General features: G+C 67.9%; 3 protein-coding genes across 8 annotated transcripts; 1 reads left to right on the forward strand and 2 right to left on the reverse strand.

Moving 5' to 3' along the window:
• Positions 1-194: 194 nt before the first annotated feature.
• On the forward strand, positions 195-1,102 carry POLR2L (RNA polymerase II, I and III subunit L). Its single transcript, XM_059152208.1, has 2 exons — positions 195-353; positions 863-1,102. Exons 1-2 carry the CDS (start codon positions 259-261, stop codon positions 969-971), a joined length of 204 nt encoding a protein of 67 aa, XP_059008191.1. The 5' UTR covers positions 195-258; the 3' UTR covers positions 972-1,102.
• A 1,147-nt stretch (positions 1,103-2,249) lies between these two features.
• Positions 2,250-7,097, reverse strand: CD151 (CD151 molecule (Raph blood group)). Of its 3 annotated transcripts, none has more exons than XM_059152168.1 (9): positions 6,944-7,097; positions 5,927-6,166; positions 4,918-5,005; positions 4,581-4,772; positions 4,144-4,218; positions 3,588-3,692; positions 3,318-3,476; positions 3,117-3,203; positions 2,250-3,021 (listed from the first exon to the last, which is right to left on the reverse strand). In XM_059152168.1, exons 3-9 carry the CDS (start codon positions 4,996-4,998, stop codon positions 2,962-2,964), a joined length of 759 nt encoding a protein of 252 aa, XP_059008151.1. In that variant the 5' UTR covers positions 4,999-5,005; positions 5,927-6,166; positions 6,944-7,097; the 3' UTR covers positions 2,250-2,961. The 3 variants fall into 3 exon arrangements, with proteins under 3 accessions (XP_059008151.1, XP_059008166.1, XP_059008158.1); XM_059152183.1 differs by having other exon boundaries at positions 5,927-5,988; positions 6,944-7,067; XM_059152175.1 differs by having other exon boundaries at positions 5,927-5,991; positions 6,944-7,067.
• Positions 7,098-8,214: 1,117 nt separating this feature from the next.
• Positions 8,215-13,706, reverse strand: CRACR2B (calcium release activated channel regulator 2B). 4 transcript variants are annotated; one of them, XM_059152001.1, is made up of 11 exons: positions 12,829-12,968; positions 11,962-12,184; positions 11,287-11,478; positions 11,096-11,207; positions 10,490-10,664; positions 9,933-10,079; positions 9,718-9,808; positions 9,461-9,553; positions 9,085-9,251; positions 8,813-8,884; positions 8,215-8,609 (listed from the first exon to the last, which is right to left on the reverse strand). In XM_059152001.1, the coding sequence occupies exons 3-11, from the start codon at positions 11,470-11,472 to the stop codon at positions 8,426-8,428; spliced, it is 1,227 nt and encodes a 408-aa protein (XP_059007984.1). In that variant the 5' UTR covers positions 11,473-11,478; positions 11,962-12,184; positions 12,829-12,968; the 3' UTR covers positions 8,215-8,425. The 4 variants fall into 4 exon arrangements, with proteins under 4 accessions (XP_059007984.1, XP_059008003.1, XP_059008012.1 ...); XM_059152020.1 differs by lacking the exons at positions 11,962-12,184; positions 12,829-12,968 and adding an exon at positions 13,584-13,706; XM_059152029.1 differs by lacking the exon at positions 9,461-9,553.
• Between the last annotated feature and the right edge of the window lie 129 nt (positions 13,707-13,835).

Consider the following 13,835-nt stretch of genomic DNA (forward strand, 5'->3'; position numbering starts at 1 on the left):
CGGGCGGGGGGCACGCCGCCTGCTCCGGCCGCGGCCGCGCGGGCCCCGGAGCCCCCGGTCCGCGCGGAGGGAACTCTGCCCGGCGGGGAGCCAACGGCGGCGGCCCCGGGGCCGGCGGGGCGGTCTGGGGGCGGCCGCGGGCGGGGCGAACGGGACGCCCTCTCCCCCCGCGCCGTGAGCGCGCCCGAGGCGGGGCCGGCTCCGCGGCGGAAGCGCCGCCAGATCCGGCCGAGCGGGCGCTGCGCTGCCGCCGCCGCCATGATCATCCCGGTGCGCTGCTTCACCTGCGGCAAGATCGTCGGCAACAAGTGGGAGGCCTACCTGGGGCTGCTGCAGGCCGAGTACACCGAGGGGTGAGGCGCCGCGCCGCGCGGGGGTGGGGAGCCGGGGTCCCGGGGTCCTCGCCTGCCGGGGCGCGGGGCGACGGCGCGTGCGCGGGTGCGGGCTTGCGGGGCTCCAGGGCGGCGGCGGGGCCCGGGGTCTGTGCGGCGTGGGCGCAGGGGCGGAGGACGAGGTCGGGGCCGCGGGGCGCAGGTAGGCTGCGGCGGGGCGCGGGGGCGAGGGGACGGCGGGACCCGCTCTCCCTGGATGCCCCGGGTGGGAGCTGCCCGAGCCGGCGTCCCCTGCCCGCCTCGCCGTCGCTGCGCAGCGGAGCGGTGCCGCGGGCGGTGCCCGGAGGCCTTTAGGGCGTCTGCGGCCGGGTCGCAGGGGCGCTGACCACTCTCGCTGGCTTGAGAGACGGGAGGAAGGTGACTGCTTGGAGAGACGTGTCGGTCCCTGACGCGTGGCGCGGACGCCGCGGGCAGGGCGCCCCGTGCCCCCGGGTCGGCCTGGACGAGCAGGGCTGCTCCTCTCGCCGCAGGGATGCCCTGGACGCGCTTGGCCTGAAGCGTTACTGCTGCCGCCGCATGCTGCTGGCGCACGTGGACCTGATCGAGAAGCTGCTCAACTACGCGCCCCTGGAGAAGTGAGGGTCTGGCGCCCGCGCCCTGCTCCCCGCGGGAGGCTTACCCCGCCTGCCGGCCCTGCCCTCGGCCCTGTGTCTCTGCTCCGCGGGCAGCTGTCCAGTAAAGGTCTTCGCAGAACCGAGACGAGGTCCTGACGTCCGTGTGGCTCTGTGTGGCTCCGCGCCGCTGGCGTTTCTGCGTCCTGCCTCGTGCCTGAAGCTGCTTGGGGTGGCCTCGGCTGCCACTGCCCAGGGGAGGGGGAGCCAGCCAGCTGACCGCCATTCCGCGGGGAGAGGGGGTCTCCTGGAGCGTGGGCTCTCGCAGAGCCAACCAAGAGCACTGGGGATGGGGATGCAAGGGGCACGGGTGTGCCCACCCCCAGATCCTGGGTGCCCTGTAGACTGAGCACAGAGATCCTCACGTGCTTTTCTGGGGCCTGGCTAGAACGCCTGCCGTGGCCTTGGCGGCTCGTCCTGAGGGTCTGGCTGCCGGAAGCTTCTTGGCTCCAGCCAAGCTCAGCAGGCTCCTTCCCTTGGCTTAGTCCCTGCGGAGGGGAAGGGGCGGTGCCCAGCCTCCACAGCCAGCCCTGGGTAGGCTCTGGGGTGACAGGGTTCGCTAAGCTCCCAGTGCCCTGGCCATTAGCATGGACTCCCTTGGACTGGACTTGACCGAAGAGCTCTCTGCTGGGGGCTTCTGTCCTGTTCTACCTCAGGCTCAGGCCAGCAGCTGTCCACTCTGATCGGCAGGCCCTGGTGTCCTCCAGCGGGCAGTAGGTGGGAGTGTGTGGTTGGGTGAGAGGGAAGCGGGTTTCTTGGGCACCTTCTTCGGAGCAAACACTGCTGCCCGGACATGGGACACGGGGTCCTCTGACGGCCCACGGACAAACCTGCTGCAGGGGTTAGGGGCAGGCAGGGTCTGCCCAGGGTCTGGGTCCTGCAGAGCTCCGGCCTCTCATGTCGGCTCCAGAGGCCTCCCCCAGCCCCTGACGGCTACACAGGCCAGAGACAAGCAGGCCCAGGGCATCTAAGGCCTTCATTGCCTCTGGGAGGCTCCAGCCCTGCCCCTTTCTGTCCCAGAATGGACAAGGTTTTCCTGCTTCTCAGCCTGTGGCCAGCCGTCCCTGCTACTAGCCGTCCTCTCTATGGAGTCCCCTCGGTCCTTGGCTCACACATGGCTACCCCGGATCCCTGGGATATGCCCTTCCGGCCCCTTGTCCTGGCACTGGGTGGGTGATTCTGTCCACCCTGCTAGGGGGTATGGCCCTGAGGACCAGGACCCGGTCTGTCACCAACAGCTCACGTGTCCGTTCCACAAACGTTTATTGAGCGCCTGTCACGTGGCATGAGCGGTTCTAGGCATTTGTGATACAGCAGTGAATAAAACCCACAAAGCCCCTGCTTCTGGGAAGGGGGCAGGGCAGTGCACAGTGAACGTGTGGCGTTTGAGTGAGGAGAGTGGTGGGGAAGTCCCAGCAGGGGCTTGGGGGCAGCAGAAGCCAGGCTGGGGAGGGCAGAGGCACAGGACCCACAGGACGGACTGGCTGAGCTTTCCCGGGAGTGGGCAAGGGTCTGTGGTCCAGTGGTGGGCACTGGGCACTGCCTACTGGGAGCTGTCCTGTGTTCCCTGGTGCCGCCCCCACCCAGCAGTGCTCCCCCTTGGATTTGCCCCCACCACCGCACAAGGGTGTATCTGGGAGTCTGAGAGCACCCTAGAGTGGGCCAGCCCCTCTGGCCGAACGCAGGGAGCACCCCGAGACCTCCCGAGCAGGCAGAAGTACTCCTTCCCTGCTGTGGCAGGGGCGCGTCTCAGGCCTTTGGTCTGCGGAGAAAGGCACTTGCGGGTCCCTCTGAGGGTAGGGGTCCCCAGAGGTCACTGGCGTAGGTGGGTGCACAGGCTGGAGAACGCTTCTGGGCGGAGTGGGGAAGGACCAGCACCCTGGGAGCCCGGCTCCGCAGCCCTCAGTAGTGTGAGCTCAGTAGTTGGGTGGAGCTGTAGCCGGCGGGACCGCGCATGCTCAGTAGTGCTCCAGCTTCAGGCTCTTGTAGAGGCAGCACGTGAAGGCCATGCCGAAGACCTGCCACGGAGCCCGCGTGAGCGCAACACAGCGCCAGCCTCGCGGGTCACCCCCGCCACTCACCCACCGGGGCCTGTCCCCCCCCACTCCCGAACCTGCACACAGGCGATGCCAACGCCCACTGCCCCGATGACCCTCAGGTGCTCCTGGATGAAGGTCTCCAGCTTGGTGATGCAGCCGCCCTGGTGGGGTAGGGGCAGGGGCACTGAAGGTGGGGGATTCCAGTCCCGTCCCCACGCCCTGGGCCCCTAGCTCCTCGGCCTCTCACCAAGGAGTCCAGGCACCTGCCGGCCTACCTCCACCTTGTAGATGTTGGACGCATGGTCCCGCTGCCCACAGCCAGGCACCACGGTCTTGCAGCAGCTGTCGGGAACCATGCGGCCACCCGCCTGGCCCGAGCGGATCCACTCGCTGTCCCGCCAGTCCTGGGAGTTGTTGCTGCCACAGCAGTGAAACTACAGCAGGAACACCGTGCAGCTGAGCCCCCAAGGCAGGGACGCCCCCTCCAACCGGGAGGCTCAGGGAGGCCAGCAGGTGCGCACACTCCCCACCACGCCCCCACCCACCTCCTGTTGCAGCCTGTCCACGGCACTGGTCACACCCTCATGGCCTGGCTGGCGGTACCGCTTGGTCATGGTGTCCTTCAAGTTCTCCTTGAGCTCGGTGTTCAGCTGCACAGTTCCAGACCCCCCAAGTTGGGACAGGTGGAGGCAGGTGCAGATGGGGAAAAGGTGTGGGAAAGCCTCCAAGCAGGGTTAGGGCCGGCTGCTGGCTGCGGGGGTGGAGGGGGAACTGGACTGGGAGAGTCACCAGGCGGCCATGGACAGAGTTGGGGACAGGGAGGGAGCTCTGGATCCCATGGACACTTTCTTCCCCACGCGAGCTCCCCAGCCGGGCAGTCTGGGTGCGACAGGCGGGTTGTACATCTCTGCTGTCTCATCCTCCCCACTGTGATCCAGCCCATCCCCAGGGCCTGATGGCCCAGTGCTCGGTTCCAGAGCATGGCGGGGTTGTGTCTGTGCGTGTCTGTGTGTCCTTGTCTTACATGGCACATCTGTGTGCGTGTGTCCCTGTGTGTGTGTACGTGTGTCCCTCCGGGTTCCTGTCCCTCCGGGCCCTCACCTGCTGGTAATAGATGTAGGCCAGCACGCCAGCAATGATCTCCAGCAGGAAGATGATAAGGAGCAGGATGAAGTACTGGGGGGTGGCACAGGGACCCAGTCAGGTAGGGCTGGGCACAGACATCCCCGTCCCATGAGGATTCCTAGTGTCCAGGCACAACGGAGCAGGACCCCCAACCTCAGAACCTAAGTGGCCACAGAGGACTCCAGGCAGCAGGTGGTGCTGGTGTCTTCCCTCAGCGGGCCCAGCTGGAATGTGGGGACTTGGGGCTGGACAAGTGGGGTGCCCACCCAACCCCCACCAGCGACCACAGCAGGGGCTGCAGTGTCACCCTTGACCCCCATCATTCCCTTCTTTCTCATCGGGGCCCCAGGGCCCCCCCCAGCAGCCTGGTGGGGGGCCCCCACTCAGGTACCCCCACCCACCACCCTGCTGACCAGGCGCAGCAGGTTCCGCCGTTCCTTGAAGGTGGCACAGCAGCCCAGAACACCGGTCACCATGACGACGACGCCAGCCACCACCAGGATGTAGGCTGTGGCCAGATAGGTGCCCGAGGCCAGCAAGCTGATGTAGTCACTCTTAAGGGCCAGCGTCCAGATACCCACCGCCATGACGGCCAGGCCGGCCAGCTGTGGGCAGCGCACGCCAGTCACCACCTCGGGCCCCAGGTCTGAGAGATGGGGCTGAGCCCCCAGGCCAAGGCTCCTTCAGGGACCAGGGATGGGCAGGAGGGGAGGACAGCTGGCGGCAGGGGGAGGGGCGCCCACTCCTCACCCAGAAGCAGCAGTTGAAGGTGAAGAGCAGGTACTTGAGGCAGACAGTTCCGCACGTCGCCTTCTCACTGAACTCCCCCATCCTGGGGCTGAGAGACAAGGGGATGATGTCGGTGAGCCCGCGACACTGAGACGGGACTGCAGCTTCAGCCAGACTCCAGTGGGGGCAGTAGGAGAGGCCACAGATGCCCGGGCTGGCCCCCGGCTGAAGCCCAGCCAAACATCGGCTGCATGAACGTCCTGGGAAGGTGTTCAAGAACCAGGATGCTTGCTGGGAGAGCAGTTCAGGAGCCCCATCTCCCCCGCTCAGTACCCCCCAACACTCCCCCACCCCCAGCCAGAGCGGATGCCTACTGCCCACAGCCCAGCTGAAGGCCGGGCCCTGGAAGGCTGAAGGGCCTGGCTTCCGAGACCAGAGCCCAGGGCATGAGGGAGACGAGGAGGACCCCGACTATTACCGGCTGACTCACCCTGCTGGCAGCCCGGGTAGGAAGCCCCAGCAGGCACCTCGGGTGAGCTCACTCAGGCCCCCCCCCCGCCCCCCCCACAACATTCCCAGGGCTCCACGTCACAGGCGGGCAGGCGCCTACTGGCGGCTGGTGGGGGAGGCCACTGGGACACACACGGATCTGCCCCTTCATAGCAACATGGCCTCAGGGAAGCCCCTTAGCTGTTTGTTCAAGGGGAGGCCAGCCTTCCCCTTCACCAGGGAGGGAGGAAGAGGTCCGGCAGAAACAGACTCCCCAGACCTCGGGGTACTTCCTCTGCTGGTCCTCGTTACTGGAAAGGGGGGCAGCCCCCCCAACCCCAGCAAGACAGGACCATTCAGACTGTGCTCCTCCCTAGTGGGCATCCAGGGACACCTTGCTTGCTCTGGTGTGGGCTGTCTGCACTGTGGAGGGTGGAGAGGGCCCCGGGGCACAGATGGCAGTGGGACGCCCCAGGCCACGTTTCCAGACAAGCACAGCACCTCCTGGGCAGGACTTTCACCCACCCCACCCAGCACTCACCTGGCTGCTGGTGGGGACAGGCTCCTCTGTAAGACAGGTGGCCGGAAGTTCCTTAGAAGGCTCTGCTAGAAGGGCAGGGGCAGGTCCCAGGTCTGGCCCACGTTGGATAGGCAAGATCCTGTCACCCCCTCCTTGCAGCGCCCCTGGCCTTGAATCCGGCCCAGCTGGGCTTCCAGAGTAGGCAGCGTCCACTCCCAGCGGCAGGGAGGGGCGAGGCCAGGCCCGGTATTTTGGTGTGTGCTTCGGTGGGGAGGGCAGAAAACATTTCTGGGGAGTGTGCTCCCGGGAGGGGAGGGACCACTCCCTGGGCCCTCCTGCCTGACCCGCCACTGCCCCTCACCCCACCAAGCAGCAGTAGCCGCAAGCCACGCAGACCCGTACGCGGAGCTGGGGGTCTGGAGGCCCCAGGCTCCCGCAGGCTGGCCCTGGGCCGGTGGAGAGGTCCCAGCCCCCGCGGCCCGCGCGCGGACGGCCGGCGGAGGAGGGGCCCCTCTTTCCGGGAGTGCCTGGCGGATGTGAGCCTCCTGGGAAGGCGCCGGCCAGAAATAGTTCCTGCGGCCCGGGACACGGCTGCCCCACCCCGGCCCCCGGCCTGTGGGAGACCCGCGCCGCAAGGCCAGAAGCCCCGCACTCCGCGCCAGCCAGGCCCGGGGAGGCGGCGGCGCGCCACCGCGGTGACTCCGGGCGAGCCGACCGCGCGCCCACCTGCACCCGGGCGGAGGGACGGGCACGGGCGTCCAGAGACAATGACCAAGGCGCTCAGCTGGGGCCGAAGGGGCCTCCAGGCCTGTGCGAAGACCCAGGAGGCGCCTCGCCCCGCCCCGGGTGCCCCTCCGCCCACCGGCTCCCCCGCGTCCGGCTCCCTCCGGGAAGGGGGAGCTGCTGCCGGTCGGCGGACCGGGCTTCCCGGCGCTCCCGGCCCTCCGTCCAGGCGCCTGCAGCCGGGCCTCGCGGTCCGGGCCACACAGGGTCCCGGGACATCCGGCCCCTCCCTGCCTGGCCAGGCGGCAGACTCACCGGCCGCGCGTCCGAATCCGGCCGGGCGGCGGCCGCGGCGGGGACTGGGGGGACCCGGCGGGCGACGGCTGGGAGCGCGGAGACTGCACTGCCGGCCTGGGGGCTTGCGAGTGCGATGCGCCCCGCCCACGAGCCGCGGGCCCCGCCCACGAGCCGCGGGCCCCGCCCACGAGCCGCGGGCCCCGCCCACGAGCCGCGGGCCCCGCCCACAGCGGCTGGCGCTGGGCAGGTCCCAGCAGAGCGCGGCTCAGGCGGGCGGCTCGGTTGCGGCGACTTCAGACCGCGCGGGCGCTGCGGGGCCAGCCGGGACTGTGGAGGCGGGCGGACAGAGGAGCTGGGCTGGGGGCGGTGGAGGCGGCGATGGAGGCGGCGGCGGTCAGCCCAGCAGAGGCTCTGGACTGTGTCCATGACCCGGCTCTCCCCGAGGCCCAGCCTGGGATCCGGTTCTCTCCTCGAACCTCAGGAACCACCCGGAGGCCAGAGGGTCGACAGAACAGATGCTGACCTTGGGGGAGGGTATGGAGGCGTGATCAGATGCAGGAGTGGGGTGTCTCTGGGTGCATATGGAGGACGGCCTGAAGCGGAGGCCTGGAGTCCCTGCCAGAGCCAGTCCAGCCTGGAAGGCATCAGTCCTGGCAGGCGTGGAAAGGGGTGAGGGAAACGGGAGAGCCTGCTGACCTGCGGGCCTGGGAAACCGGCAGTGGGAGTAAGGAGGGGGAGGGGACTCCCAGCGCACCAGGCTCGTTCCCAGATCCAGGTGGGGTCAGTCAGAATCTGCAGTCATTTCCAGTGGCTCTCCGTGGACAGTGGTCAGCACTTGTCCCAGCTCCTTGCCCAGAGTTACGGTTCTGGCCAGCGGCTCCCAGCTTCCCAGTGAGGGTGGCTGCCGGGGTGGGGCAGCTGGGTCCCAGGCCGCAGGACAATTTCTGGCCGCTTTGGAGTTCCCGCTCAAGACCGGCTCAACTCCCCTGTGCCCAGCTGGTCCACCCAGGGCTGTGTGAGGACTCGTGCGGGGAGGGGAGGTCAACTAAGGCTGGGAGCAGGCTCCCTAGTGAGACAATGGGTCTCCGTCCCCTTGCTCCCACAGAGGTCTCCATGGGGCTTCAGCTCTAGTGGACAGGGAGGTCGTGAAGACCAGAGACATGCAGGGAAGCACCACGGGGCCGGGCACCTGCACCACACACAATTCACCCACTTGCCTCCGGCGTCGATGGACGCCCCCTGCGTGAGCTGCACGCGCACCGCGGCTCTCGCACACACAGCCGATGAAGTCACAGTGCAGTCAGTGGACTTTATTAGGAGGAGGGAGTTCTTCTGCTGGTCATAGATGGGTCTGATGGGATGGGGACAGGATGAGGACCAGCAGGAAGGCACCTGAGACTCAGCACTCCTACGTGAGTTCCTTCAGTCTGCTGGATGGGCAGCACTTAGCCACAACGCACCACCTTCAAGGGGCGGCTTCTCCAAGTCTCTTGGGGATGGTCAGTGGACACTGGGAAGGGGCCCAGAGCCACGTCTCGGAGGGTGAGCCCAGCAGCAGCAGCAGCAGCAGCAGCAGCAGGTGGACCCAGGCAAGCGGGCCATGGCCAGAGCTTTCCTTCGACCATTGCTCAGCCGCTTGGCCTCACAGGCGTCCCTCTGGTCCCGTAGCCGGGTGTTCAGCTCCCTAGGGAAGGGAAGTCCGTGGGCTCTAAGCTCTCAAGAGGCAGCATTCCGGGGCAGGGCATGTGGGCACTGCTCTCCCTCCGACCAGAGGAGGGGTGTCGGGCCGGAGCTGCGTGAGGGATGGAGGACAGAGCACCCCCCCAAGTGCGATGAGGCCGTGGTCAGGAACGGCGGCCCCTGTGCCACCTGCTTTCCCTCCCGCACCTGAGGAGCTCCAGTTGCCGCCGGAGACTGAGCTTCTCTGTTTGCATGTTCCTCGAGACTGCGACCACCTCTCTGCGGGAGGGAGGTGGTGACCGGGGTGCAGGGAGGCGCCTGGGGCGTCCCACGGCCCTAGCCCATGCAGGCCCTGAGGGCAGGGATGGGACATGGAGGGGATGGAAGTGCCCCAGGCCCGGGCCCCCAAGGCGGTCTGGCCCCACCCGCTCCCGGGCCGCTGCGGGGCTGGGCCTCCCCCCACCACCACCCCCAGGCACCGTAGGGTTTGCTCCCGGCGGCCCTGCGCCTCGCCCTGCAGTCTGCGGAGCTGCTCCTGGGCGCCGTCCAGCTGACTTCTCAGCGCCGCGTTGGCCAGCCACAGCTGGGCGTTCTGCGCCTGTGCCTCCAGCTGCTCGCGGGCCCGGGCCTGCAGCTGCTGCTCCAGCTGGCGAGTAAGGGGGCAGCCGAGTCGGGGAGGACCCCTCCACCTCTTCTTCGGGGTGCTGCGTTTACCCCGACTCCCAGCAATTCCGGGGCCGGGGGCACTGAGACACGGGGGACCTCAAATACACCGGGGAGTGCATGGGGGACGGCGGGGCCTGGGCTGGGTGGGTCGCACTCTTCCCCGGCAGGGGCGGGCGGGCGGCCACTCACCTCCCGCTGTCGCAGGCCCGCACGCTCCAGCTCCTGCTCGCGGTTCTGCAGCTCCAGCTCCAGGAGGCCTCTGCGCTCCTCCCGGGGGAGCTCCTGGGATTCGCGGGGAGTCCCTGAGCCTCAGCGGGCGGTGGAGGGGCCGGGGCCAGGGGTGTGGCCGGGTGGGACAAATTCCGGGAGGGCGGAGTCAGGGGGACACGCGCGCCTGGGATTGGGCTGGGCCGGGGCTGGGCCGGGGGCGGGGGCTTCGCGCCCACCTGATTCCGCAGGCGCCGGCGCTGCTCGCGTAGCTGCTGCTCCATCTCCTCGTACAGACCCCGCACCTCCCTCTCGTGCTCGCTCTCCCGCCTTCGGGGGACCGGGAGTGAGACAGCTGCCCGAGCCTACCGGCACGCAGACCCCAACCCCACCTTCACCGCATCCCGAAGTCCAGCCACCTGGCCCCAAGCCTCGCCCTGACCCCAGCCCTCACCGCCGCAGCGCCTGCTCCAGGCTGTCCCGCTCTCGGGCCGCCTCCTCCAGGCAGGCGGACGCGCGCATCAGAACGTCCTCGAAGGAGCCCAGCAGCTCGGGTCGCTCGCGCTGCAACCGGGTCCAGAGCGTCTGCACCGCTCGCTGCCTGCAGGGGGAGGGCGGGGGCTAAAACTGAAGCGGGGGCTCCCCGACCCCATCCCGAAGGCTGAGCTCTCTGGAGACTTGCGCCCTGGATAGAACAGCCACGTTTGCAGGGTGACCCTCTCCAGGGTGCTTTTGTCCCTGCCTAGGGTCCGTGTGTACAGGGCTTGTGGGGCGGCGGAGTGTCTTGTATATACACAGGGCTGGGCCCAGCGCCTACCCTTCTTCCCTCAGCCTGGTCTGCTGCCCCCTGAAATGCAAATTATGCGGGAAATCACGCTCAGCCCCTCCCAAGTGTCTCCCAGCTAAGAGAGCCACTGACCTGGAATAGACACGTGGGTCATGGACAGGTAGCACGTGGGGGGGAGATGACAATAGAGGAGGGAATTGGGAGCCGGGTCAGCACCAACTCACTCGCCCAGAACTGGGGCCACCCCCAGCTGCTCCAGCGCTTGGCAGAATCTCTCCTCCTCCTCTTCTTCCAGGGAGCCCTCAGTGCCTTGCACATCTGACCAGCCCGACTCAAAGGTCTCCTCTAGAGCCTGGAAGGGCAGTGAGCCCTGGGCTGACTCCACCCCCACAAACTTCCCTGTGGACAGGGGAAGGTGAGATTACCAAGGCTGTGTGTTAGCACCCTGGCTTGGCCACCACTCCCCCCCCCACACACACACACATACACACACATCCTGTCCTTATTCTGAGCCCAGTTTCCTGTTTTTCTTCCTTATTCTGGCCTGAAGCTTAGTTTAGGAATGGGAGGTAACACCCGGGCCAGCGTGGAGCAAGCCCCGCTCCCAGCCCCACCTGGGTTTGGCACAGAAGTGAGGGGTCAAGGAGCAGGAGGGTCAGCTGCACTGATGAGGGGCTTCCTCTGGGGCACATGTGTATTGATAGCAGTCTGTGCTCCACAGGGAGGCCACGGAGAGGCACATCTGCCATCTGTGTCTGGTGTGGGCCCCACATGGGCCCTTGGGCTCTCAATGCGCAAGGGGGGGGAGGGGCCTCAGGGGCTCAGCTCACCCAGGCCGAGGCCGAACTCCCGGGCGGTGAGGAAGCCTGTGTGGGCCTGATCCAGGCTTTCGAAAACGGCCTCTAGCTGTTCCGGCGTGAGGGGCAGGTCGCTCTGCAGACCCTAGCCGGGCAAGGATGCCAGGGCTGAGCAGCCAAGGTCAGCCCCTAGCTGGGGCAGCCTCTCGGGACTGGGGATTCACCTGCAGGTCATGCCGAGTGATGAAGCCCTTGGCGTCCTTGTCACAAAGCAGAAACAGCTCCCGGGCCTGCTCTAGCATCTCTGCCCTTGACCTCACAGCGTCCCGCTCGTCCACTTCCTCCTCCTCCTGGGCCTCCCCAGCACCAGGCTCCCCAGGCCTGGCCATGGGGCTGGGGGTCTCTGCCATCACGTGCTGCGAAGTCAGGGAAGAGTTAGGGCCCAAGCAAAGCTCACGAGAGGTGAGGGGGGAAGAGAAGGGAAGGCGGAGTGGCCACAGGTGAGGACCAAGCTCCGGTGACAGGGACCTGCGAGTCAGCAGAGGGGCCTCCTCGCACCAGCTGGGAAGATGAGAAGGCATGCAGAGGTCCAGAGAGGATGGACCTGGGGGCAGGACGATCACCTGGGGGTCGTGCTGCAGGCAAAGGGTGTCATGGGTGGGACTGATGCAGGCTCCAGGCCTAGAGGCTGCAGGGGGGGGCGGGGCCAGAGCAGGAGGAGGGGGGGAGGGCGACCTCGATGTGGGGCGGAGTGGGGGGAGGGCAACCTCGATGTGGGGGGGGCAGCTGTAGAAGACCTTGTGATGGGAAATAAAGAGCTGGGGGCTCCTAGCAGAGAGCTTGGGAGAGGGACTGGCCAGCGAGGGGGGAAGAGCTGAACGGGTCCTTAAGTTGGGCACCTGGAGACCTGGGTGGCGGGGCTGGGCCAGCGAGAGCGAGCGTTCAGCTAATCCCGGCTAAGTCACTAGGTCCTGAGTCTGGGCCTCAGAGGTCCTGGCCTCCAGCCGGCTGGCGGGCGACGTAAGCTCCTCCCCTTCTGCCGCAGGCCCTCCCCCGGGGCCCCGGGCCCCAAGGGGTGCCGATGCAGGGTCTCAGCCTGGGACCCCGATACCTTCTGCGGCCCTGGTCAGGAACACGGCAGATTCTAGGCTTGATGGTCCTTCCCCCAAGCACTGGGCACCTGCGTTGTGCCAGACTCGCCCCCTCCATTTCGCGGAAACTTCGCGGGCCCTCCCTCCCTGCGGGGCGCCCCGCCCCCTAATCTGAGCCACCTGTCGTTCCCACACGCCCCCCGTCGCGGATTTCCCAAAGAACCCCCAGTGGGGCGACACTTCCCCAGCCTGGGGGATTCTGGGGTCCTCTCCTCTCAGTCCAGGACCTTGATTTTTCTCTCCGGCCCATATACTCCCGGGGCGGCGGGGTATCGGGGCGCAATCTCCAAAGGGGGGAGGTCTGAGGAAAGGCGGGAGGACGGGACTGGGGGGCCAGAGCCGTCTCCCCCATCGCGCCGTCCCCTCGCCCCGGCGCGCCCCCCCACCCCCCGCGGTTCGTGGGCGCCCGGGACTGGAGATCCATCCCAGCCGGAAGCTGTGCGGCGCGGGGCCAGGGGAGCTGGGAAGAAGGGCTGGCCGGGCGGGTGAGCCGCGGCGCCCACCGCCGCTCCGCTCCCGGGGACCCCGGCGTCCCCGCCCGCCAGACGCGAGGGTCCGCGCGCCCCGCAGCCACCGGGGAGGAGGCGCGGCGGCGGGACCCCCAGAGGCGCCTACCTGCGAGCCACCTGCCGCGCGGCCCGCCACTCCGTGGCTGGAAAGGCTGCGGCGCGCAGGGGGCGCGGGCCCGGAGCGTTCCCGCTGCCCTGCAGGAACTGAGACCCTGGCGGGGGCCTGGCCCGGGCGGAGCCGCCGCCGCCACCGTCGCTGTGTCTCCGCCTCTCGGCGCTGCCCCGGCGGCCCGGCTCTCGCCCCACACCTCGCCCTGACCCCGAACTGCGGCGCCCGCGGCGTCAGTGCCCGCCGGACGGAGTTCACGGCCGGGCGGAGATGTCCCCGGTGGCCTGGGGACCCTTCCGGAGCAGGGCTAAGGCGAGGAGCGTAAGACTGTCCTGAGGATCCGGATTTAAGGCGCCAGAAAGTGTGTGCAAGACCCAGCCAGGCCGGAGACAGACCAAAATATCTTCAACTGGCTCTCCGGAGTTGGGGGGGGGGGGGGCTTTACTTTCTTGCCAATGTTGATCTTTCCCGTGGTCAAACAATTAGCTTGTAATATATTACAAAATGGTATCTAAACTAGCGGCATAATGTTGGGGTGGGGGCAGAAGGCGGTCCCCCTCCACAGCTTGCCCCCCCCCCCAGGGTTTCCTTCTGGGACACAGTCCTGATTCAGGTTCCCCTTGTAGGAGCGCTGGGAGGAGGAGCTGGGTGAGGCTGGCATGGGACATTCCCGTTGGGGGAGAAAACCCATTCTCTTGCCAAAGGCCCCCTCCCCAGCCCCAGCCCAGCCCCAGCCCAGCCCCTGCACCCACCTGGAGGGTGGTGGAGGGGTCTGGAAGCCTCTGCTTCTCCAGGGGCCTGGGATCCTGCTGAACTAGAATAGGTCGGGCCTACAGGACAGGACCTTGTGAGCCAGAGGGGGCCGGCTCCTGGCACAGGCGCTCGGGGAGGGGACCTGCCCAGCCGGCTCTCCCAGTCCTGCAGTCCCACCGTTATTGTTGGCCAGGGGCTGCTGCCACCGCCAGCCACAGCCGCCAGACACCTTGGTCCGGCCAAACAGCTCC

The sequence above is a fragment of the Mustela lutreola genome, chromosome 1, assembly GCF_030435805.1.
Source record: "Mustela lutreola isolate mMusLut2 chromosome 1, mMusLut2.pri, whole genome shotgun sequence".
Lineage (NCBI taxonomy): Eukaryota > Metazoa > Chordata > Mammalia > Carnivora > Mustelidae > Mustela > Mustela lutreola.